The sequence below is a fragment of the Neovison vison genome, chromosome 3, assembly GCF_020171115.1.
Source record: "Neovison vison isolate M4711 chromosome 3, ASM_NN_V1, whole genome shotgun sequence".
NCBI classification, from domain to species: Eukaryota; Metazoa; Chordata; class Mammalia; order Carnivora; family Mustelidae; genus Neogale; species Neogale vison.
In genome coordinates, this window is record NC_058093.1 from 1,475,490 (window position 1) to 1,500,552 (window position 25,063).

Consider the following 25,063-nt stretch of genomic DNA (forward strand, 5'->3'; position numbering starts at 1 on the left):
AGAAACCCTCTGCTGCTTCTGAGGAAGCTCTGTATGTGATTGGTTAGAACCTGAGGATGTCTCTGTAGTTAAAGAAGATGCTCCATTCTCTAGGCTTGCGGGCTGCACTGGCTTGGCTGGCAGAGGAACTTGGCTGACTCTCATGTGCACTGTGCCTTTTTTGGGCTTTTATTGCATTTGCATACTGTTTGATGACACCTGGAAGTTCTTCACGAACAGACACTGTTTCATATTTTAATTAATACATGATAAGGATTACTTCTAAAATCATGGGAGAAAGAATGACTCATTCATTAAACAGTGTTAGACACCTAGGTAATTATCCTGGGGTGGGGCAGGGAAGAACAAAAAGACTTATCTTAGATTTCACACCAAACTAAATTGGGTGCAAAAAAAAGGAAAAAATAAAGCAAAACACTAGAAGAAAATAAAGATGATTAGTTTGAGTGGAAGGTCTTTATAAGCATTACGAAAAAAACCCCAGAATCACATAAGACTACATTTAAAGATATTGTATATAGTCCAAATGAATCAACAAAATGATTGACTGGTTGATTTAAAGATTTTTATTTATTTGACAGAGAGAGAGATCACAAGTAGGCAGAGAGGCAGGCAGGGGGTGGGGGGGGAAGCAGGCTTCCCACTGAGCAGAGAGCCCGATGTGGGACTTGATCCCAGGACCCTGAGATCATGACCTGAGCTGAAGGCAGAGGCTTAGCCCACTGAGCCACCCAGGCACCCTTGATTTAATTATTTAAATTAAGTTTAAGGAAACACCTTATTTTTTGCTAGGGATTAATACATATAATATAGAATGCTTAAAAACCTGTAAGAAAAAGAAAATAAATCCATTGGGAAAAGAGAAAAATGAATAAAATATTCAAATAGTCATTTTGTAAAAGAAAAGACAGATGCTTACTAACTGTATAGAAACATATTCAGCTTTATTGACATTAAAGTTAAACAATAAAACAAGAATTCAAAGAATAATTGAGCTAAATTTTCACTTAAAGGTGTTGAAAACTTAAAGATGAACTTTAAGTTGAAACTTAAGTTGAAAACTTAAAGGTGTTTGGAGAAAAAAGTAACAACTAAGATGGAGTAGTTTACACAGCAACACTTACATACATTAAAAAGCATAAACAGTAAGAATTTTGTAAGAATACATATAAAATCTTTCAAAGGTCCCCGTTAAGATACGTTAGAATGAATGCTGGTATTCAAATGGAGAAAATGGAGATAAAAGGACATCATGTAACAAAATCGAGAGGGGACTGTGGGCACTCGCAGGACATTGTCCAGGACACAGAGAAGCACGCCTCACACAGCTACCTATACCCGCTTCCTCACTAACCAGGTAACACAGGGGAGAAAGAAAACACCAGGGCTCTATGGAGAAGTGGTACTCTCTCACACACCGCTCCTAAGAGTGTGCATGCCCATTAACCTTCCAGAATTAGTTGGGCAATGCGAACTTCCTCTGTTAGGAGTGGCCAAGTGGGGTAAACATCTGTACTGGGACTGGGATGGGGGGATCGCAGTGGCCCCAGCAGGCTCAGGAAGCCCAAGTGTGGTGAAAAGGGTGGCCTCGTGAAGGAGCAGCCTCGTGTAACAAGTTGGAGCCCAAGAGAGACGCAGAAGGAGTCACACAGAAGGCAGCCTGGCCGTGTGCTGCAGCCCTGGGTGTGTGCCAATGCGAGAGTCTGTCCTGAACCGTTGCCCCGAGCAAGATGGTAAAGATATTCCTGCGGAGTCGTGGCCTGCCCACACAGGAGAGGGATGGTGACAGCTGTAGGAAATCCATTACAGACAAAGACACTGGCTAGATAAAAAAATATATTAGGATAATGGGAGTAGAACTAGATTTTCACTGGAGGAGAAGGGACTTAAAAATACGAAATTTGGAATTAGAAGTACGTGTACGAGCTCAAGATTTTCAAAATGAAAGATACAGCGGGATAGGGAATAAAATCTGTTAATACACACATGTATTCCCTGGTTTTGGCGACTGAAAGGGACTCATGAAAGCAAAAAGCCCAATGGCAATGACACAGCGCCTGGAGGTCAGACTGTAAATACCATCCTCAGGGGAAGGGGCAGGCTTCTTCAGAACAGAGACTCCTTCCAGAGCTGGGGCCAGGAACAGGCCAAGTGAAACCTTAATACCTTTTTGTGTCCTATAGTGAGGAAGTGCTCCTGGATGCGGGAGACAGGGTCATGGGACACAGACGTCAGCTTGAAAGGACTCACTTTAGTCAAATCTGATACAATCTGAATCTCAAAATAAATCATGAAAATAATAGATAATAATCATTTGAATAAAATATCAAACTATGATCTATACTAATATAAGTAAATGAATGAACTGAAAGCTTAAGGAATGAAATATTTACATAGTTTCACAGTACCTCTTCAGAAAACACCTGCTAATTACAAAGGAAAGAGATGAAGGTTACAGAGGAGATGCCTGACAGGGACCATCACCTTAAGAGAAGACGATCCCTAACGGGATATGTCAAAATGAAATGCAATATGACAGAATAAAGAGAGAATATAGTATTACATTTCTGTGTTTTACCCAAAGATTCATAACCCGAGTCTAACATAAATATATGTCCAGTTGGCCACAGTTTGCTTATAATGGCAAAAAATATATTAATAAACAGGGGTGGGAGGTAAGACTATGATATATTATTAAATTATTACTAAGTAGTAAATATGTACCATTTACTTTCCTGTGAGAAAAAGAAAGAAGTGGCTATAGATATTGGGTAACGCCTTTGATTTCTTTGCTATAGATATTGGGTAACGCTCTTGATTTCTTTGCTAAAATATTTTTTTCTGGGTCTTTACTAATTTGCTCTTGGAATGGTGTTGCAAGGTATTTGATAAATACATTTAGGAACGAACTTGGAAGGAATTTCTGGGTGTGCTGGGTTTAGATACACCCTTATCTCTCTGTCTCTCTCTCTGCCTTTGCCTCCATATCTCTCTTCTAATCTCTCTTTTTTTCTCTCTCTTATAGATCTCAGGAACAACTCCTTTTTAAAAAATATCTCCTAAGTAGGGAGACCAGGAATGATGTGACTGAAACTACTATTTTGATTGTTCATTTTTAGATCTACCAACTCAAACCAAGTCTCTGTCAATAATACAGGCAATATTTTAGCTTCCGTTTTGAACTTTTGTTTTATTTCTCAATTTCTTCCCAGCCCAGACATTGAGAAGGGATGTTATTTATTGGAGAGTCTCTCAGGGTCCTCAATAATCCTTGGAGGACACAGTGCAAAGGTTAGCCATGGGCACTCCTGGTGGTGAAAATGCAGGTGGTATTTCTTTCTTTTTTGTACTGGCCTTATTCACAGTTTTTTTTTTTTTTTTCTTGTTTGTTTGTTTGTTTGTTTTTGCAATGAGTTTCATATTCTTAATGAGGAGGACAAAAACAGAATAAGACATAAAAGGACGATGCAAAAGTAAATGTAACACATTAATTTTGGAACCCAGATCCCCTAGGAATTCAGTGAATAAGATTTGGCCGCTGTTTCACATAATAAAAAGAAATATGCTCCCTTTTCAATTTCAATTCACACAACTGAAATTTTGAATTACATCTTGGTTTTTATTTTCTTTAAAAAAATTTTTGTCTAATGCTCTAAAATATGGGTTGTGGTAATACAGAGCTAAAAACCCAGCATTTCTCTGTGTATAAAAAAGATTTACTTATTTATCTTAGAGAAAAGTGCACGAATGGGGGTTATGCAGGGGGAGGGGAGCAGAATCCGAAGCAGATGCCACCTCAGGAACCTGAGATCACGACCTGAGCAAAAACCAAGACTTGGATGCTTAACCGACGGTGTCACCCAGGCACCCTGTGTTTGTGTTTTCATAATAATCAACAGTGAAATTGTTATTGTCACCATTAAAAAAAAAATGTAGTTTTTTTTTTTTTCCTTGTCAAGGTTCTTTCAGCTCAAGTAAGAGGAACTTCAAACTGGCTTGAGCCAGAAAATTAATTTAGAAAATATTTTACAGGAGCCGAATCTCTACACACGGTGATGAACGTGAAGGGTTTTCGACTAGAAATCCGAGTCCTTTCGGCCTGGGGTTCGGCGCCCTTCGGTAGCAGACCTGGCCGCGCGCCTCGGCCTGTCGGGTCGCAGCGTCTCTGGAAACTTGCTTCTCGGCGTCCGTGCGTGTCCGCACCCGGAGCCGCCTCCGGAGCAGCCCGTGTCGCGTGCGGTTACGGAAACGACGCAGCCGCAGCCAGTTCCGAGGCTTTCAGCCCGGGGAGGAAAGGTAAACACGAGCCACGTTCAGCACCGCGTGCGCGACGGGGATTCTTTCCCCCTCGGTCGGCCGTGACGCGCCTCACAGCACCTAGTGTTTCTTCTCGGGCAGCTGCGAAGCCCGCGGAAAGGCGCACCGACGGCGCCGTCCGACGTCTCCAGAAACGACTTCAGCGGTTAACGGCGGAGGAAGCGAGAGCCGCGCACCCCGCTCGGAGGGAGAACAGTCTTAGCTCGGACAGCCTGGGGGCGCGTGGAGGCCACGCGGGTCTCGGCGTCAGCGGAGGAAGCGCCCGGAAGAACCGCCCTTCAAGGCCGGAAGCAGGCGAGCAAGAAGCGCCCGTGGCGGGATTTGTTCCTCACGTCGTCGGGAAGCGCGCGCGCTGCGTGACCTCCGCAGCCCGATCTGTCTCGCGGCCCGCACCGGTCCGGCCGAGCTGCGACAGGTCGACGCGGGTCTCCCACTCCCCACCATGCGGGCCGCAAGCTCCTGGGGTCTGCGGACGTTCTCGGGGACCCGGGGTTGTCGGTCAGAGCGCAGAGCCCCGCGGCGCGAGCAGTCGCGGTCGTGCGTGACACCGTGAGGGAAGCCGCTGCCTCGCGGCCCGCTGCGGGCCGGCGCGGACTGGCTGCCCCGGGCTTCACGGTCCCCAGCGCCCATCGCTTACTGACCGCTACTTAGGGGTAACTGAAATCCAGCTAAGGTTATTTACAGAAAAAGCCGTGAACACGGTTCTCGGACTGTTGTTACTCAACCATCTCACGCGCCCGGCCGCTGCGGTAACAGGGAAGACCGGACGGGCCGCCCTGACCACGTCCGAAGAGGCTGCAGCCCGGTAGTGGTTCCGGCTCTCGCCACTCACCGGGTCTGAGGTGGGTCCGCTGGGTCCAGGGCTGCGGTCACGTCGCCTTTACCGTGAGAGTGGACGAGGGCCGCGTGCTCCCTCAGGTTAGCGTCCGCTCCCTCAGGTTAGCGTCCGCTCCGGAAACCGCAGGCCGCGTCTTCTCCGGCGGGAAGAAAACTGCTTCAGTCAACAAGGCGGGAGGCGGGGGGTCCCGGTACCGCCTCATTCTCCGGACGGTGAAGTGCGGTGGGAAGAACCGGGCCGGGCGCGTGGACGCCGACTGCGTGGACGCCGGGCGCCTTCTCTGCGCTGACCCTGCTCTGCTCCCGCCGCTGCGGCCGAGCCTCCGTCCGTCGGACCGCACGAGCGCCTCGGGCAGCTGTGATCTGCGGGGCGTCGCGGGCGTGGAGCGGGCCGTCGGGGTCGGGGAGGGTCTGCTTGTCGACTGCAGGCCCCGCAGCGCGCCGCGGCCCTTCCCCTCCGCCGGCCTCACAAGCTTTTGTCCCTTGACCTTCTATGCTGAGCCCCGGACGGAACCCTCGCCGCCTCCGTCCCGGGCGTCTCGGACACACGTCGAGGCCCCCGCGCTTTGGGGACGCGCCTTCCCGGTGCTCGCACCAGGGTCCGTCCGCGCGGGGAGGCCGCTGGCGGTGTCTCCCGCACGCCCCGCGCGCAGTTCTGGGCTCCGATGGGCACGTGTCCGTGGCGGCGCGTCGCGTGTCTGAAGGCGGGGCGGGTCCCGCGCGCACGGGGAGGGCACAGCCCCGCGGGGTGTCGGGGGGGAGTCCAGGGAAGGTGGGGGGGCGAGGAGCGGGGGGGGCGTGGTTTCGCTTCCGTCCCGGCGCCGGTCGGGAAAGGCCTCCGCTGCCCGGGCCGGTTCTCCCGCGTCGCCCTCGGCTCCTCGGCCCCCGTCCCGCCCGCCCGCGCCCGGAAGCCCGTCAGCGCCCGCAGCCCGTCCCGCTAGCGGGGGTCCCGCCCCGCCACAAGCGCTCCCGCCGGCCGACAGGGGGCGCCCCGCGTCCCGCCGGCCCCGCCCGAGGCCCGCGCAGGCAGCCCCGCCGCGCCAGTGAGCGCTCCGGCCGCGCGGGAGGCGGCGGGGCGGACAGCGCGGGAGGCGGGCGGGCCGCGGCCGGGGGTGCGGAGTCCGCGCCGACGTCCGGCAACTTTCCGAGCGGGGGCGGAGCCGGCGGGCCCCGAGGACGCGCAGCGCGGCCGACTGCGGCGGCGCGGGAGGTAAGGAGCGGCCGCGCGGTGCCGGGCCTCGGCGGGCGGGAGCCCAGTCCGGCCGGGGCGCGCGGGCAGGGCGCCGGGCAGGGGGGCGCGGGGCGCCGGCGGGCAGGTTGCAGGGGGAGGGCGGCTCGAGCGGGGTCATCCTCCCGCCCGGAGGCGGCGAAGACCTGTTGACGGCGGTGGCGCGGCTGCCGGCAGGACGCGGAGCCCGGCGAGGGCGGGACGGGCCGGCGCGCGGCTCCCGACCCTCTCCCCGACCCTTTGTGGTAACTTGGGGCGCGTGTCCGGCCTGGGGGCCGGGGCGGGGGTCGGGGGGACCGGCGCCGCCGAGGGGGCGCGGGCGCGACGGGACTGACCCGCAAGTCGTCGCCGGGTCCCAGCGACACGACCCCGGAGCGAAACTTGGCGCGACGCGACCCCCGCTTTGTTGGCGCCGGGCGGAGTGGGCGTGGGGGCGGGGAGGGCGGCGGTCCCGGGCCGCCTCGGGGGTCCTCAAAGCCGGGGCCGGGGGCCCAGTCCGGGGCGGCGCCCGCGCCCAGAGCCCCCGCTGCGTGGGTCCAGCGGTTCCCCGTGGGGACCCCGAGTCAGGGGCGCGGCGCGGCGGGGCGAGGGGACCCGGGCTCTGGGTCAGCCGCCGGGCTCGCCGCCGGGTCCACTCCCCGCGGGCCGGCTCGGCGCCCGGAGCAGATCCCGGGGCGGCCCGGTGTGCCTGTGGTCCCGGAGGCCCGCGCCGGTTCCCCGTGTGCGGGGAGAGGGCTCGGGGCCGGCTGTCCCGGAGCGCGTGGACGACGTGGCGGGTCCCGAGCGGGACGAGGTGGCGCGTCCCGAGTAGAAGCCGGACGCGGTGCGGGTGGAGCTGTGGGACTTGCGGGCGCGCTTCGTGTGCGGGACGCCCGCGCGGGGCTCCTCTCGCGTCCCCGCAGTGTTCCCCGCGGGACTCGCTCTACTTTCGGGCACTCCGCGTGCGCCCGCGGTGTGCAGGTCGCTGGACCGCGGCGCCGTCCCCCGGAGCCCTGCGTGCGTCGCCTCCGGGTCCGCTGCTGCGGGGAGACGCCGCGTCCGCGCGCGAGAAAGTTCTGGGCGTGGGTGTCCCGCTGCCTTCCGAGCGCGGGGACACCGAGCGCGCGCCCCGGTGCTGAAGGAGGCGCGGACGGCAGGGCGCCTGCGGGGTGGGGAGGTCCGGACTCGCGGATCGCCCCTTCCCCGCCGGCCGTGCCCCTTCCCCCGCACGAGACCGCAGCCCGGCCGGAAAACCCGGCGTCGGGCCGGCGCCGGCGACTCCCCGCCCTGCTGCGAGCGCGCGCGGCCGTGGTGCCCCCGCCGCGGGACCGAAGGCCTCCCTGAGCCGTGCCGGAGCGTGTTCGAGTCCTCACGACCGACGCGGACCGGAGAGGGGCCTGGGGGAGACGGGGAGCGTGCGGGGCGGCGGGGAAGGAGCTGCTGGTACTCGGGTTTGAACAGGGGTTTCGTGTGCGGGTGACTCGGCTCAGCCCTCTGGGCAAAGGGGACAAACCGAGCCCAGGGGCCGGAGGTGCCAGGGGCGCTGGGGTCTGACGCTCCGCCCGCGCTGCAGTGCGGTGACCTGGCCTGAAGCCTCCTGTGCGGGCCCCTCGTGTTCAGGTTCGCATTTTGCTGCGGTCGGTCTCCGCAGCCTGGCTCGGCCTGCTGCGCTTCAGTCCCCTGACCTTGACCTTCCTTGTTTTGGCGGCGGTGGGAATGCGGGACTGGGGCGTGGAGCGGACGCTTTTCCACCTGCGTGGAACACTGCAGTGAGGCGTTCTCGGGTGGCACAGGCTCGGGTCGTGCACTCCGTCACCAGTGGCCCCCATGAGTAGGTCTTGCCCCTTCCGCTGCGAGAGGAGCACTTGGGGTGAGCTCGCTGTTTCCCACAGTGTTGGCCCAGTTCTGGAGGGCTGCTGCGTCCAGGTTCCAGATTAGGCCGGAACCCGGAGCCTCATCTGCACTCAGACGCTCCTTCTGTGTGTTAAACTTGTGTCCCCGTCCTTCCGTCCATCCGTCCGTCCGTCCGTCCGTCCCTTCTTTCTTTCCTTCCCTCCTCTCCAGGGAGGTCGGTTTGCTCTTGGGAGTTCGGAGGCTGGACGGACTTCTTTCCCCTGGGCTGATGAGTTGGACACCGTGAGAATCAGGTATCAGGCCGCCCTCTGAGACGGACTTCATGAGTCACCCTTAGCAAAGTGTTTTCCCTGTGATTTCAGTTTTTCCAGTTGCAAAGTAAAGAAACTTTTCTTTCCATAATTACAAGTTTACTGTGAGCATTGAAGAGGTGAAGTTAGGTTAATAGGTGTTTAGAAATAGAAAGGTCATAGAGTTTAGTACTCGGTTGATTCCATTGAGATTATGGGGTAAAATAGTAATATTTATATCTAGTGTACACGTGTTACAGTGATGTATCTGTTTAATGTAAAACAATGACTACCTTTGCATTTGAGTCATAGCTTTCATCAAATTTTAATCTTTGATTGTATTGGGTGAGATTTTGTTATGGTTAAAGCTGAGTCATTCTTTCAGAAAAATACAGTCAGCAAATTAATATGTTTTTCTTTTGGTTTATATTTATAGTTAGGACCAGTTATATTTTAAGTCCAGCTCAATATTGCCTTTATGAGAAGTTACCAAATATATTTGCAGAATTTGGCTTCCTTCTCGGAAATAACACTTGAGGGACTAAAATTACATTTATGGTGTGCAAACAAACTTTCTTTTCCCAAAGGCCACAACAGTTTCCTTTTAAGAGTTTAGAAGGTAGATTTAGGAGCCTTTCAAGAAATGATTCAGCCACTGTTTGTTGCATATCTTTTATGTCCAAGGCAACAGCAAGCTTGAATTCAAATCCTAGCTCTGAACTTCTTAGCATTGGAATCTTGTTTGTGTTATTTTACTTTTTACCAACATTTAATTTATTGTCTGTTTAGTGTCTGTAACGTATGAACTTGTTTCACACATGGTAATTGTGAATATTTCATTTTTAGTTTGACATGTCAATTAGCAAAACGAACCACCTATTTTTATAGCTTAATGTACTGTATTGTATGCATGGATGTTTATTTTTTCAGGTGAACAGGTCAATATACTAGAAAAAGAAAATAGTAAGCATGGATAAATTGTTTAATAAAGGGGCGCCTGGGTGGCTCAGTGGGTTAAAGCCTCTGCCTTCAGCTTAGGTCATGATCCCAGGGTCCTGGGATGGAGCCCCACGTCCGGCTCTCTGCTCCATGGGGAGCCTGCTTTCCCCTCTCTCTCTGCCTGCCTCTCTGCCTACTTGTGATCTCTCTCTCTGTCAAATAAATAAAATCTTTAAAAAAATTGCTTAATAAAACCTTTGGCAAAATACTTCATCATAACTTTTTTCTATTTGAAAAAAAATTCTTTAAGGTCTTATTTATTTTATTTGAGAGAGAGCACAGGCAGGTGAGCATACAAGGGGGCGGGCAGAGCAAGAGGGAGAGAATCTTAAGCAGACTCCCTGCTGAGCATGGACCTCATTCTCACAACCCTGAGATCATGACCTGAGACCAGACCAAGAGTCTTAATGCTTAACTGACTGAATCATCTAGGTGACCCATTAGACTATCTTATTAATGGTGACTGTATATAAAAAAGTAGTATATGGGTTATAATAGTAGAATTTATGGTTATAGTAACAAAATAGGCCCTTTTTTTTGAAAATAAAAGGACAAGTGAACTTTCAAGGATATATTAGGATAGTAAATTTAATGTAAAATATTCAATTTTTCTTTTGATTTTAAGTTAAAAATCTTAAAATCTTTAATCTCCATTGCTGAATATTAGATAGTTTTTATTTAAATTTCACTTAGCAGAGCAGTTTGTGATTCATTCTATAAAATCGCAGTTTTCTAAAACCTCTAAAAGACAAAAACAATGTTATTTTATTTGAGTACAGTGAATTCAGAAGTAGTTACTTCAGCAGTCAGCTGTGTGGTTACCTGAGCCCTGTCCTAACTGTCAGAGGCTGGTGGGTCTAATAGCGCTTGACTTAGCACATTTAGAGATCAAGAAACTTAAACTTGTTCCTATGGGAGCTTAAATATGTTCACATTGGAAGAGGAAAAATGGTATAAATTTTGAGCAAAGAAACTCTGCTTTCAAGCAATGGAGGTATGAAATTGGAATCAGGCCTTTACTTTAAAGATAATGGCTAAAAGTCATTGTGTAAAACTGTTTTTAAAGACTCTGTTATTTGCTAGTCTTGTATATGGTTTATGCTAAGAAAATATTTTCAGCCACTCTGTGATACCTACAGTTCATGATTATTTTCACCAGAAGACAGTTAATTGACACAATATTGCACAAAAGTATAAATGCCAATTTTCTGCTCTCACTGTAATGGTATAGTTATGGTGAATTTGGAATTCATTTCATCTTTCGTTATTTGGGTACTTAAGGATAATGTTGGAAAGGCAGGTCACATAGTAGGAATGAATGAGTTAATATAACAATTGTGATTCAAAGATTTAATATGACTTTTTAAAGGAGTTCTGAATAACACTGTATTTTAGGGGGTATACCTAAGAAAGCATATCTAGATAATAATAGCTGTTTTTACTTCATATTTGTTTTTGCTATTAACATTATATAAATATATCTGCATATTGGTTTTATCATGTACCTTCTGAAGAGGAAGTATAGAATATATCCTAGAAATTTCCAAGACTTAGGTGACTAATGCCTCTTTCTCTCTGTATATATAGATTTATGTCTATATAGTATTTATATCTCTATAAAGTATTGATATGTACATATAATTTTGACATGTATATTCTTTGATGTTTCTCTATTATGTTAGGTATACTTTTATGGGAAAAGTATTCAGTTAATTGATACTTCTAGGCCAATTTTAACCATCAATTTAAAATCCTTTTTAGATAACTGTTGCTAAAGATTCTTGAGGGCCCCCCCACCCCCAGAAGGACCATCAGGCTTTTATTTATGCCTGTAAATGTAGAGAAAAATAGTGGCAAAGATCTGCTACCCACAGTCCCTCGGTCTTGGGTAATGGCTCTGATGGTGACGGAATCGTGGAGGCCTTTCTGCTCTCCGGAGGGAGAACACAGGCAGATGTGTGGCTGAGGTGAATTCACTGCTCGGAAGGTAGCTCTGCTTGCTGTGTTTATAAGGTATGGTGAAGGGAGAATTGGGTATACAGGTAGTGTTTTCCTGGGATTTTATAGCTTTTTCTTTCAGGATTACCAGATACTACATTTGACTTGTTTCCTGAAACTTGGACCCCAAGTCCTCTAAGAATTTCAGGGAACTTCGTGAGCTGCGCCAGAGCTGCCAGCAGAGAGCAGGTGGAATGAGTGGTGCAGTCCGTAATCCACTGCCCTGGGACATGATGACCGTCTTTAACTGGCTGGAAGCAGCTTGTTGGGAGCTTTGATAGAAGAAACTACAGAGCACAAGTAACCTGCTAACTGAATCATTAAGGATTTGGCTAACATTGACACATGTTATATATTATTTCATGAGATGATAACTAAGCTCTGTTTCTCAGTTTGTAAATGAGGTAATATTGATCTCACACAGTGCTTTAGCTGAAAAGCAAACAGAACCATCTCTGCTGTGGTAGCAAATCTCCAAGTTTGAAGTAATTAAAATTTGCTACAAGAGAATGAACTTGATTTTAGCCTCTCAATTTCTCTCATAACTGTTTACAACCATTAAGAGAGCCCTATATTGGGGGGTGGGAGGTTGGGGTACCAGGTGGTGGGTATTGTAGAGGGCACGGCTTGCATGGAGCACTGGGTGTGGTGAAAAAATAATGAATACTATTTTTATGAAAATAAATAAATTGGAAAAAAAAAGAGAGCCCTATATTTTAAAGTAAAATTTTAATAACAAATAGGTTAATTTACTCAGATTTCCACTTGTGTGAGTTAAAACATAGTGTGGTAAGTACTGAAAAGAGTTTTATTTAGGAAGAGTACTTAGTGACATCTTTTTAAAAGGTCAACATGAATGTTATTCTCTGTAATCTATTTTATTTTTGTTTGTCTTTGTGCAACTCTCTGGTAAATACTCCCTAGTAAATTTGGTCGATGGTGGAACTCTCCTGATACCTCCTCGAGGATGTGCACTATTATAACCGTAAACGTGTCCTCTGACATAAATAGTGATCATTGTTAACGAAAATACAAAATTTGGCTTATTGTAAAGAACAGTTATATAACTTAATTAATTCCTAAGATTTAACTCTATGCTCTATTTAGTAATTGATTATAATTACTCAGAGGACACTGCTTTTGTAGTGAAGGCTAGCAAAACACAGTGAGGAGAATTGTTAAGGAGTCATATTTGAATAAATGAGTTGTATTTGAAATTATCTAATAACATCTGAAATGGTAAAAGTCTGTTTCAGAGCTATAAACTAGCACTTCTTTATGGGAGTAGATACCGTTTTGAAATTTTGTGAATTGTTATTTCTGTCTTAATGCCTCATTTCGGCTCATGGATAGGAGAATGGCTTAAACCACTAAGTTTAAAACAACTGGATTGTCTTAAGCTTCATTGCATAGATTAAGTGGACTAGGAAATTTATGATCAACTTGGAAAAAGGAAATTTCCTAGAGTGGTGCAGAGAAGGCTTTAAAGAACAGTTTTGTGACATGATATAATAAATATTTCTTTGGGACTTCCTTATTCAATGAGATACTGATTTTCTTCTAGGTTTTCATAAAAATTTGCAACATTTTTATGTAAGCCCCTCTTCTCATTCTGGAAAATGTAACTGTTTAAATTATGAGTTGACAAATAAGGGGATTCTGATATGATCCATTTGCATTTTTAAAAGATTTTATTTGAGAGAGAGAGAGAGAACGAGTGGTGGAAGGGGTAGGGGGAGAGGGAGAAGCAGAGGGAGAGGGAGAAGCAGTCTTCCTGCCGGGAGCTGGATGTGAGACTCCGTGCGGGACTCGATTCCACCACCGTGGAATCATAGCCTGAGTTGAAGGCAGACCTTACCTGACGGAGCCACCCAGGCACCCCAATCCAGTTGAATTTAATAAATATTTATTGAACACCACTTTTCAAAATTCTTTGTAGTTCTCTCCTAATTTTTAGTGGTAAATGACAGTGATGTATCTCAAACCAACTTTAATAGGTCTATATAGAACTTGTTATTTCCCTAAATTCTGTGCTACACTGGAGAGGATGGAGTAGGGGTGGGGTTCTTTATCAGCATTAGGCGCACCAGTGTCGTAACGAGCTGTGGTGATAACTGTTGGGCAGAGGATGAAGATGAGCTGCCAGGCAAAGAAGGAGGGACAGGCAGTTGAAGACAGACCAGATGCTGGGGCGCCTGGGTGGCTCAGTGGGTTAAGCCTCTGCCTTCGACTCAGGTCGTGATCTTAGGGTCCTGGGATCGAGCTTCACATGGGGGTCTCTGCTCGGCGGGAAGCCTGCTTCCTCCTCTCTGCCTGCCTCTCTGCCTACTTGTGATCTTTGTCTGTCAAATAAATAAATAAAAATCTTTAAAAAAAAAAAAAAAAGACAGACCAGATGCCAAAGGCAGGAGATGTAGGACCATGTAAGTGGCTTAATAGAGCAACCTGCAGAGTTTGGAACTGTAGAGATGTTTCTCCTTTCTGGCTTCATGTTAGTAACTACATATAGAAGTTTAAGAACTTTAACTGGATGACTTAAAAAACTGCTATCTTAATTTTATTTCTTTTCCCATCTCTCCAGATCTAACTAATGTGTAATTGGAGTCACAGAGAACTGAGCATGCTCTCCTTTTCACATTCCACGGTGTCCGTGAACTTGGATAGGAGACAATGACATCATTACTCGCCTGAACACCTAACTTTCTCTCACACACGCGTGTGCACACAGACACACATCTTAACAGTACCTGTAGCTTTCCAGAAGTTGCAGCCATTCATCATCATGTCTGATTGCTGTGGCTGCACATATATTGGGATGTTTTTATGCTTATGACTAGTTTGAAATTGCGATAATAATTACATCTGCTTTTAGGGACTCTTTTTTCATATGTAGGTGTGTTTATAGGCATGTAGCTATGTCTTCACTTGTTTCAATGGAATTTTAAGTCTGTTTCTTTTACATAATTTCTATTTTATGCACTTAAAAGCACTTTTTGAGAAAGGGGTCATAGACTTTACTAGACCGCCAAGTGGATTTATGGCACAAAACAGATTAAGAACTCCTGGACATTTATACTGATTTTTTCAGAGGTGCCATTTGGCTTTGCTGTCTTTTTTTTTTTTTTTAAAGATTTTATTTATTTATTGGACAGACAGAGATCACAAGTAGGCAGAGAGGCAGGCAGAGAGAGGTGGGGGAAGCAGGCTCCCTGCTGAGCAGAGAGCCCGATGTGGGGCTTGATCCTAGGACTCTGGGATCATGACCTGAGCCGAAGGCAGAGGCTTAACCCACTGAGCCCCCCAGGCACCTGGTTTTGCTGTCATTTAATGAGGTTAAAAGAAATTAAAGTTATTTAACTCAATTTTATGTTATACAGAGATATCCCAAATATTTTTGAAAGTAAATCTAATAAATAATACTTATTTTGTAGATTATTTGCTTTATTTATGAAACTTGTGCAGTTTTTGGTTATCTTACTTAGTGACAGTTCAGCCTAAAAGGATTTATATTTCATTTCAGAACATGTAAATTTAAAAAGCAGATTTATCTTTTTCACTTTATAGCATTAACTATATTTGGAATGGTTATGATTGAGCTGGGAATTTTGCCTTGTGGTGCTGGTTTATTTTTCACATATAAATGTTTTGTCTCCTCCACTACACTTTTAAGTTCCAGGAGAGAATAGGTTAGTTTTACAAGAGAGAATAAATATATGGGCCTCATGGGTAGCTCAGTCAGTTAAGCAGCTGCCTTAGGCCCAAGTCATGACCCCTGGGGTCCTGAGATCTAGGCCAGTGTCAAGCTCCCTGGCCATCAGGGAGTCGGCTTCTCCCTCCCCCTCTGACATGCCCCCTGCTTGTACTCTCTGGCTCTTTCTATTTCTCTGTCAAATAAATAAATAAAATCTTTAAAAAAAGAGAGAGAGAGAGAACAGATATTTTGAACAGTTATTTGTATCTTCTACTTGGTAGGAACTATGCCAGTATTAGTAGTTTCCTTTGAATACTAAGGAAAAAAATAATTTTATGTATATATAGAAGTGATTTTTTTTCTTTCTATGCATCGGTCACTGAGTTACTTAACATTAAGTATTTGGTCATATGATGTGTATTATTCATGACTACTTTTGGTGAAAAATTTAAATGTATGCCAGTTATTTTGGAAAATACAAGTGTAGACTACATAAAAGTATAACAAATTCCTGCATTATGAAAGGGAACTATAGTGGAAGCATATGTGATGAATTTATTGCACTATATTTCGTTTCTTCTTGCTTGGCTTGACATTTCTCTTGGGATACCTCCATTTATGAAATTAGTGTCTTTATTGATATTTTTTTGAACCTGATGATTCAATTTTTTGGAAATAAATGACAAAAATAATACTTTTAAACTTATTAATTAGATAATTGCTGTATAGAGCTTTACATTCATATGTCCAATTTTGGTTGGTCTGGATCACCTTAAAACTTCAAGGGGCGGAAGCAATATAATTTTTTGTATTTGAAAACTGACTAACTTCAAGATCACAAGGAGAGTTGACTGTCTTTCAGTCTGTTTCTTGTTTTTGGCTCCACTTTGTGTCTTCTCTAATGGTAAGCATGAAATTATCACTTCTTTATGGCACTCCCACATTAGGATCTTCAGCTTCCTTGGAGTGACAATGATTAGTTGAAGCCAGGTGTGATCCTTTACCTGAAGTTAATTCTCCTTTCCATTTCCTGCACATTGATTCATGAGCGTATTTTCACTTCAGAGAGTCCTGTCCCTTTCCAAGTTGTGGCAGACACTATTGATTGGTAACTCAGATAATTTACTTATTCCATTTTGTTCATAGAACTCTGGTATTAATTCACATGTCCATTCTACCTCACATGACTCCGGGAAAGGAAGTTCATTCCTAAAAAAGTGAAATTTCAGTTAGCCTAAGTTAATAATCATGGTGCTTCTGTTCTCTTTGTTAGTGATTCATTATTGAGGGGACCTGTTTCCTTCCCGCGGTCATCCTCAGTTACATGAAGTAATAGGACAGGAGAGATGTGTCTTTACACTTAGCAAAGGGACATTGGATGAGAAGGCATGTGCCAGCTCTTGATATCGGTTCTTTCTGGAATAGGTGTTTTGAAATTGCTACAGGAGGTCATCCTTTATCCACTAGGCAATCTAGCTTGAGGGCAAAACAAATACATTAATGATAGCAGAAAAAAAATGTAAAGAATGTACGTGTTTGAGGCCATTATTGGGTCTGTAAATCAACCTTCCATAATTCTGGACTTACTACTGTGTGAAATAATGAAGTTCTTATTTTTTCAAATGAATTTGAACTAAACTTGTCAGTTACTTAAACGAGAAAGTATCTTAATTAGAACAGTTATTAAGTGGTATCTTAATTTGAAATAATTTAGAAGTAATAATTTAGGTTATTAAAATGTGCAGACCACTTGAATTTTGTAAACATTGGATATGATTATCACTATTACTGTATAAAAATATTTTATTACTTAAATCACAAATGTGATTATTCATCTTAAGTATATTTTGAGATAAGCAAATTCTACATATATCTCAGAAATACGTTATTCAACAAAATAAATTTGAAATAGAAACTTAAAACCCAGTCATCTCATAACATGACACCACTTTGATTGGCGGCTTTAGTGTATTGGAAACATTAAATGTACATTAAAAATCAATGAAAGAATCTCACACCTCATCTAAATAATTTAAGCTTGAAGTCCTGTTAGAACTAACATAAGTATTTAAATATAAAAAAATAAAGTGAGTAGGAGTAGAATTAAAGAAAATTGTGAAACGCAGATCCATTCACAGAGGTTATAAAAATGCAGACATACAATACACTTTTAAGTAGGAATTAGTTTTGTAAAACTGTAGTTCACTGACACCATTAGCAATTTAATTATTTTCTGCCACCTTGTTCTTGAGTTAGTTTTCTTTTTTTTTTTTTTTTTTTATGATTTAACATTATGCATGTTGGTTTTTGTAATATGCTGTATCAAGGTATGGCGATCTGAGTCTTTGCCCTTTTGCTTTAAAGATGGTAGGAATTCTCCAAAGCTGAGAATTGATAAAAAGCAGTAGTGTAATATATTTTAGGGCACTGATGCTGCCCTTAGCGAAAATGATTGTTAACCAGTGGTTTAAGCAAGCAAAACCAGGAATAATCTGTCAAAGAATAAGTAAGTGTCACAGTGGGCAGCTTAGTTGGGGTGAGGGGGTGTGAGAAACAGGAAGCTAAAGGTTGTGTGGGCAGAGCAGGTGAAGCAGAGCAGCCCGTGAAGCCGCAGGTGGAAATCCTGCATCAGGGCAGTGGCAGCCGGGTCATTGGTTCAAGAAAGAACAGGCTGTTTTCTTAGAATGCTCTCCGTGTGGATGTTGGAAGCTTGGAGAAGGTGTTGGGTTGGGGAGGGAGGAACGTAGCCAGTAACTTGAATGCGGAAGGAATAGAAGACAGACCTCAAGACAGACCTCAGAAGAGTGGTGCTGATGGAGCGGTCAACATTACTGTAATCCAGATGTGCATATTAGTTTTTTGCATAAAAATGCAGTGAACATGCCTGAGATGCTTCCTGTATGAGATCATGACCTTCTTTCAAAGCGAGGCCAGAGAGACCCCATCCTACAAAGTGCTGCAATTCTTAGAGGAGTTTTGTTCTTGCAGAAGCTGCTGTTGAGGACTTGTCCTGGGGGCATCCCTTTGCCCTTAGGGAATAGGAGGCCTCTGACCTTTTCCTGGCTTAAAAGGGAACCACATTCTTAGGTCTTTGAATGTGAATGAATTATTCTTGGTATGGCAATGAATATAAAGGGACTCTGCTTATTTCCTTTGGGAATTTTTGTAGAAAATACAGCTTGGTTTACAGCAGATATTAATTGAGGAAGTGAGTAAGTATCCAGATAATTCATGTTCCACCTTCCGTTTGTGAGTCAACCAGAGACCTGAAAACAGTCTTCCACCCCTTAAATCGTCTCTGTCTAACTGGGTCTTTGTGGAACCGGCGCTCTTTTCTTAACCCATTGTACCTATGAATCTACACCAAAAGTGAATTTTTTGAATACGATAGAAACGATAACAATACCACAGGGCTCTGGGTGTGCTGCCTCACAATATGGCACCTTGAACTATCTCCTATTTCAAGGGGAAGGAATTTGAGATTGTGGCATGGGGTGGGGGGGCTTTCTGACCTTCCTCTGAAGCAGGTATCTCTGTATCCTGGGAGGAAGGAACACCCTGATCTCTGAAAGCACAGGGACCTGGGGAGGAATCTGACTGATCTGGCTAAGTTCCCCAGGTTACGCTGTATATACTAAGCTCGTAATCTTTCTTCTATCGTGTCTTTCCAAGACTGTAACCCTTCTTCAAACCTAGCATGAAAACGGTCAAGTTGAACCATTTCTTCAGGTCTTTCTTTCCTTAAGAAGGCCCCGTGTCATGTTAACTGGGTATATATATTTTTCTCTTGTAAATCTCTCTTTTGCTTCAGGGTCCCAGTCAAGAGCTAAGAGAGGTAAAGGAAAAAGATATTTCTTCTCTACAAATAGCATTTATAGAGTGCTTACTATTAAACATTGTGCTATGTTTTTTGTTTTTGTTTTTTTATAATTTATAAATGTTTATGAAACTTGTCTTAGGTTCCACAACTTAGACCAGGGAAGATAGTTGGAGGGGAAATGTTTTAGTTACTATACCAGCTGAGGGAGTGTGCCGTTGACATCAACAGTCATCCTGGAGGATTAGGTCAGCCTGGGTAGATCTTTTTACTAGTAGAGTAGAATGCCTTTAAATAACCTGACTGTCTACACACCTGGCTGATGCTTGATTCCCCTGTTTTTTTCTGGCTTGAGGAGCTGCTCCTCTCCACTCTATGATGTGGCAACTTGGAACTCCCGTGACAAGATATTTGTTCATTTTATCCTGCTGAGTTAAAGCATAAAAATTAACCCATTGACTAAATTGTGTCTGCATATTGCTTTGGCTTTTGCTTGATTTGATTTGTCTAGAGGGTTAACATATTGAGTGAGAAAACCTGACATTTTTTTAATCCCTTTTTCTCCTGGTTTTGTCAAAATGATAAGGTTTGAGTAAATAAAGCATAAGATGTAAAATCATTAATATTAATAGTTTCTAATAGCACCACAAATACTTTTCACTTAGGTATTTGACAACATTTTCCTTCCCTGAGAGGAAGGACTAGACAACCTCAAAGAACTTTTCAGTCCTTCAGGTAGTCTAAGTTTTATTTATTTATTTATTTATTTATCTATCTCTCTATTGATTGACTGATTGCTCCCTGCTGAGCAGAGAGCCCAATGTGGGGCTCAATCCCAAGACCCTGAGATCATGACCTGAGCTGAAGGCAGAGGCTTAACCCACTGAGCCCCCCAGGCACGCCTAAGTTTTATTTTTAAATAATTAAAATTTTTTTTCTTATTTTTTTGAGGATTTTATTTATTTGTTTTAGAGAGAGAATGCAGGCCCACGAGTAGGGGGAGGAGCAGAGAGAGAGAGAGAGAATCTTAAGCAGACTCCCCACTGAGTGAGGAGCATGATGTGGGGCTCCATTTGAGGACCCTGGGATCATGACCTGAGCCGAAACCAAGAATTGGATGCTTAACTGAGCCACCCAGCACCCCCAAAATTTCTTAATCAAAATACCATATTCAAAGTTTTCCTATTTTAATATTTGATTTTTTTTTTCAAATTTTTTGACATAAACTGTTAGATATTTGACCTGTTATGGTATTTTATAACTTCGGTATTATTACAAGGTTCTCTTGAATGCTTGGAATCACACACAGGAACTTTGACATATACATGTTAGGGGAAAGACATCTGTGTAGGAGGCAGTGAGAGTGGAGAGAGTGTTTCAAGCATGTAGGAAGTCGTAGACAAGGAGTCAGTGATAGTTTAGCTATGGAACTAGAAGCCTTGAAGTACAGCTAGAGAATAGAGTGGAAGGGAAAGACGGACTAGAATTGCTGGGGGTGAAGCAAGGGAGTCAGAGATCAGATCTTGGGGGCTTTCTAATTCAAACTTTGTGCTTCATTCAAAGAACAATGAAAAATCCTGGAAGATTCTAACAGTGTGGTGACAAGATCTTATCTTCATTTTATGTTTGAATAAATGGTCTGCCAGTAAGCCTAGGCAAGAGAAGATGGTAGATGGTGATGAGAAATAAGTTTATAGTTATTCAAGAGAAAAAAATGTGTACATTTTGATGATTTGTTAACAATTGTGGGAGGTAGGCAAGTGGATGGTGTAAGTGCTGATTCTGTACAGGAGTAACATTTTATTTCTATCCTTCTAGGTTCTTGGTGACACTGATTAATGAGGAAAAAAAACAGATTAACAAGAGAAAAACAAAAGTTTAATAACATGTATACTTCCTGTATACATGGGAGATACCCAGAAAAGCTGAGTAACTCCCCCAAATGACCCAGGCCATCACCTTAAATACCATCTCCATCCGAAGACAGGAAGATGTTGCGAGGGTGGGAATCTGGTCTCAGGAGGTTTCTAGGAAAACACAGTTAACAAGGGTGTGGCTGTTATACAGATTTAAGTCAATGTCTTCTCCACTGATGAGTTTTACAGATTTGTTCATCCTTCTATTCCTGCTGTGAGAGGGAGACACCTTTTTACTAATGGAGTATGTCCTTATAAATGTCCCTTACAAAGGAGTTTCTTCTGTTCGGTTTTCAGAGCTTTCCTACATCTGCTGTTTCTTAAAAATAGCCAACTCAAGATAATCCTTATGCCAAAGGCATATTTTGGGGTGGCAAATTCTGCTCCCCTTCAATTCTAAGATTTTTTGTTTTGGCAGCCTGGGTGTTTAACTTCTTCTTAACTTCTTCAACTTCCAGGTAGAAACAGAATTATTGAAGAAAAATAATGATTTTCTGTTTAGGACACATTTTGATGTGTCTGAATCATCTTGTTACAGATGTCCAGTAGTCATACAATCATACACACACACACACACACACACACACACCCCTATACACCTGTAGCGAAGAAGTTTGGTGTGGGCTCGTGATATATGTGTATATATATGTATTGTTGGGGCCACCCCAAGATGGCCACTTTGGCATGAAGATTATTCTGAGCTGAAGACAGCTGAACTCTATGGGCTCGAGAGAAATTTTGCCCTCTCTTAATTACATAGAAGAGTCTAAATTGCTGATCTTTTCTAGAATATGGGTTATTAGTGAGAGATTACAACCAGAGGTAAATTTGCCTGAATGACCCATGTGTGTAGAAGGATAAACATCTAATTATCAAATATCTGCTCTTCTTATCACCCTTCCTTTGAAGTCCCAGCTCCCCACCCACTTCTCCTTAGTTCAGGGTGATCTAGATACTTCATTCTACCTGGTTATTTTTGGAATTTATATGTCTGTATGGATTCCCCCTACATATGCTATTATATTTGATTTTTTTCCTGTTAATCTGTTTTTTGTCAATTTGATTTTGATTTTTAGTCCAGCTAGAAGGAACTTTGAAGGGGACAGGATGGAGATGGGGCTTCACAGGGGAGGAGGGTTATTCACAGGACAGTAAGAGGAACAGAGGTTCGGCAATTAGATGTTCACTCTGCCATACAGAAAGGTCTTTCAGATAAAAAGTTACCTCTGTTAATAGCCCTCTTTTGGGGCCAAACACCCTTAAAAATTCTTTTAGGTGGTTAAGGGAGAAGTAAAAGTTTGTCTTGAGTCTGCTGGGTCTTCATTGCTTTCAGCTGAGAATAATCCAAGTGCCAAAGTGGCATATTTGGGGGTCATGTATTTTGTCCCCTCCCAGTAGACTCGGAGAGAGTACAGATACTGAAAAGGGAATTGGGTTCTATTACAGAAAGGGTTTCTTTAAGATGGGAGGTATGTCATTATACTTTTTTAAAAAAATTCAATTTATTTAAATTAAAAAAACAAGAACAGTTTGTCAGTTTCTCCACTCCCCCACCCCACCACCTCTGGCAATCACCAGTCTGTTCTCTGTATCTATGAGCTTTGTGATTTATTTTTAGATTCTACATGTAAAAGAGATCATATGGCATTTGTCCTTCTCTGACTTATTTACTTAGCAAAATGCCATCAAAGTCTCTCTTTGTTGTTACAATGGCAAGATTCCATTCTTTTTTATGGCTAAATAGTATTCCATTAAATATAAATACCACATTTATGTATCAGTGGACATGTAGATTTTTTTCCATAGCTCAGCTATTATAAATAATGCTGCAGCGAACATGGGGTGCCTGCTGCCTTCTCAGATTAGTGTTTTTTTGTTTTCTTTGGTGAATACCCAGAAGTGGAAGTCCTGGGTCATGTGGTATTTCTGTTTTTAATATTTTTGAGGAACTTCCATACTGCTTTCCACAGTGGCTACACCATTTATATTCCCACTAATAGTCCATAAGGGTTTCCTTCCTCGAGACCCCCACCAACACTTGATATTTCTTATCTTATCTAATAGCCGTTCTGACAGATGTGTGGCAGTATCTCACTGTGGTCTGGATTTGTGTTTACTTGATGATCAGTCCTGTAGGGTGTCTTGTCCCGTACCTGTTGGCCATCTGTATGTCTTCTTAAAGAAAAAAATGTCTGTTCAGATTTTCTGCACATTTTTCTTAGGTTTGTTTTTTGTTTTTTGCTATGGCATCTTATGAGTTTTTTAAAATATGTTTTTGCCACTAACCCCTTACAGATACATAATTTGCAAATATTTTCATCTGTTCAATTAGGTTGCCTTTTCATTTTGTTGATGGTTTCTTTTGCTGTACCAAAGCTCTCCCAGTTGTGTATTATCGGCACCTTTATTGTAAATTAGTTGACCATATATGTGTGGATTTATTTCTGGGCTCTCTGTTCTGTTCTGTTGATGTATATGTCTGTTTTTATTTATTTTATTTTTTAAAAATATTTTATTTATTTGACAGATCACAAGTGGACAGAGAGGCAGGCAGAGAGAGAGGGGAAATAGGCTCCCCGCTGAGCAGAGAGGCTGATGCGGGGCTCTATCCTAGGACCCTGAGACCATGACCTGAGCCAAAGGCAGAGGCTTTGACCCACTGAGCCACCCAGGCGCCCCATGTCTGTTTTTATACCAACACCATGCTGTTTTAATTACTACAGATTTGTAACGTACTTCGAAATGAGGGAATAAGATGATGCCTCCTTCTTTGTTCTTTCTTAATATTGCTTTGGCTGTTTGGGATTTTGGTTCCATACAAATTGTGGGATTATCTGTTTTTTCTTCTGTGGAAAATGTCATGGGTATTTGTTTTTGTTTTTAAAGAAAGAGAGAGTAAGGAGGGGGTGGAGGAGAAGCCGACTCCCCTTTGAGCAGGAAAGCCAACATGGGGCTTGATCCCACGATCCTGAGACCATGACCTGAGCTGAAGGCAGACATCCGACCAACTAAGCTGCCTGGACACCCCTCATTCGTGTTTTGATAGGATTTGCACTGAACCTATAAGTTGCTTTAAGAAGTGTGGATATTTTAACGATACTATTTCTTCCAAAAGAAATTTTCTTATACTTAAAGCAGTTTTGGCAGATGGTGTCTGGAGAGACCAACAAGTATCTGTATGATGAAGTCGTGCCGGGGGTCGGTGCTGTGCTGAGCTGAGCGCAGCCTCTGGCGGAGCAGTCCTGCCTCGGCTCTTTGCAAGGGCGGATAGTGAGAACGCGGACGTCCTTGTTGCACCCGTGGTTGTGGGGAAGAAGAAGATGTGCAGACTAGGATAGCATGTTAGGATCCCAAAGAATATCGAGGACCACTGGAGATTTATTATTGTGTTTATTACAGCTTTATGATTTTTCTGCCCTTTAGGACTCTTAAACTTAATCATGCCCCAAAGGCCCCACTTTCAGATAACATCGCATTGGGAGTTAGGTCTTCAAGGTAGGGATCTTGGGGGTGGGGATACAATTCAGCTAATAGCACCCAGAAACACACTGAGTTTCTTTGAGAGAATGATGAGACTTTATTGTGAAAGTAGGTTGTTCAATAGCAGATATTGTTCTGATCATATGCTGTAAGCCTGCTTTTGTATACTGTATGCTACTGAGTTAGCGCTTCCCGTTTAGAGTATGCGATGCTTCAAACACATGGGCACCGGAGCTCATATCGTTTTGCATGATCGGTATAACATGTTGCAGAAATTTCTGTATTCTAGAAAAAGCCTGAGCTTTGACTTCTTTGGAGATAGGATTCGATATTTACAGTCTGGATGCTCTTCAGCAGACAATCTAATCGCACAGGTCTTCTTCTCCTTAAACTGTAAGGTGCTGTGTGTAGTAATTTCACACGGTTTCTCGAGAGAACGAAACACAGCTGTTGCGTGAAGTGTGCTGGCCGTCACTTAGTAGGCGGTCGGTAAATGGCAGCTGGCATTATTATGCAGACAGAGTGTAGTTTCATGCTGTTGTATTTAATTGAATGGTAAAATGTAACATTAAAACATATAAGATATGTAAAATATATAAAAACATTCTGATTAACAGATATGCTAATTTATTTAAACGAATGTATTCTAAACTATAA

At 44.3% G+C, this 25,063-nt stretch overlaps 2 protein-coding genes across 9 annotated transcripts in view; one reads left to right on the forward strand and one right to left on the reverse strand.

The window, feature by feature from the left end:
- Positions 1-6,069: 6,069 nt before the first annotated feature.
- On the reverse strand, positions 6,070-14,286 carry LOC122902095 (basic proline-rich protein-like). Its single transcript, XM_044241116.1, has 4 exons — positions 14,250-14,286; positions 13,540-13,616; positions 7,006-8,113; positions 6,070-6,908 (listed from the first exon to the last, which is right to left on the reverse strand). Exons 1-4 carry the CDS (start codon positions 14,284-14,286, stop codon positions 6,070-6,072), a joined length of 2,061 nt encoding a protein of 686 aa, XP_044097051.1.
- The window catches only part of GULP1 (GULP PTB domain containing engulfment adaptor 1), a 256,891-nt gene continuing 238,067 nt past the window's right edge, over positions 6,240-25,063 (forward strand). For 4 of the 8 annotated variants that reach the window (XM_044241127.1, XM_044241128.1, XM_044241125.1 and 1 more), the window contains exon 1: positions 6,240-6,364. The gene's annotated coding sequence lies outside the window, so the exon portion shown is untranslated. The remainder of the gene's footprint in view (positions 6,365-25,063) is intronic. The other 4 variants (XM_044241132.1, XM_044241133.1, XM_044241134.1 and 1 more) reach the window with 4 other exon arrangements.

Excerpts from the sequence above, each read along its gene's own strand:
- LOC122902095 (XM_044241116.1), bottom strand. The coding sequence starts at position 14,286 with ATGATGATGAATGGCTGCAACTTCTGGAAAGCTACAG. Across the intron at positions 13,617-14,249 it reads CAACTTCTGGAAAGCTACAG|TTATCACCACAGCTCGTTAC; the intron begins GTACTGTTAAGA and ends TCTGCCCAACAG. Across the intron at positions 6,909-7,005 it reads CGCGGGGAGTGGACCCGGCG|CGGGGGCTCTGGGCGCGGGC; the intron begins GCGAGCCCGGCG and ends GGACCCACGCAG.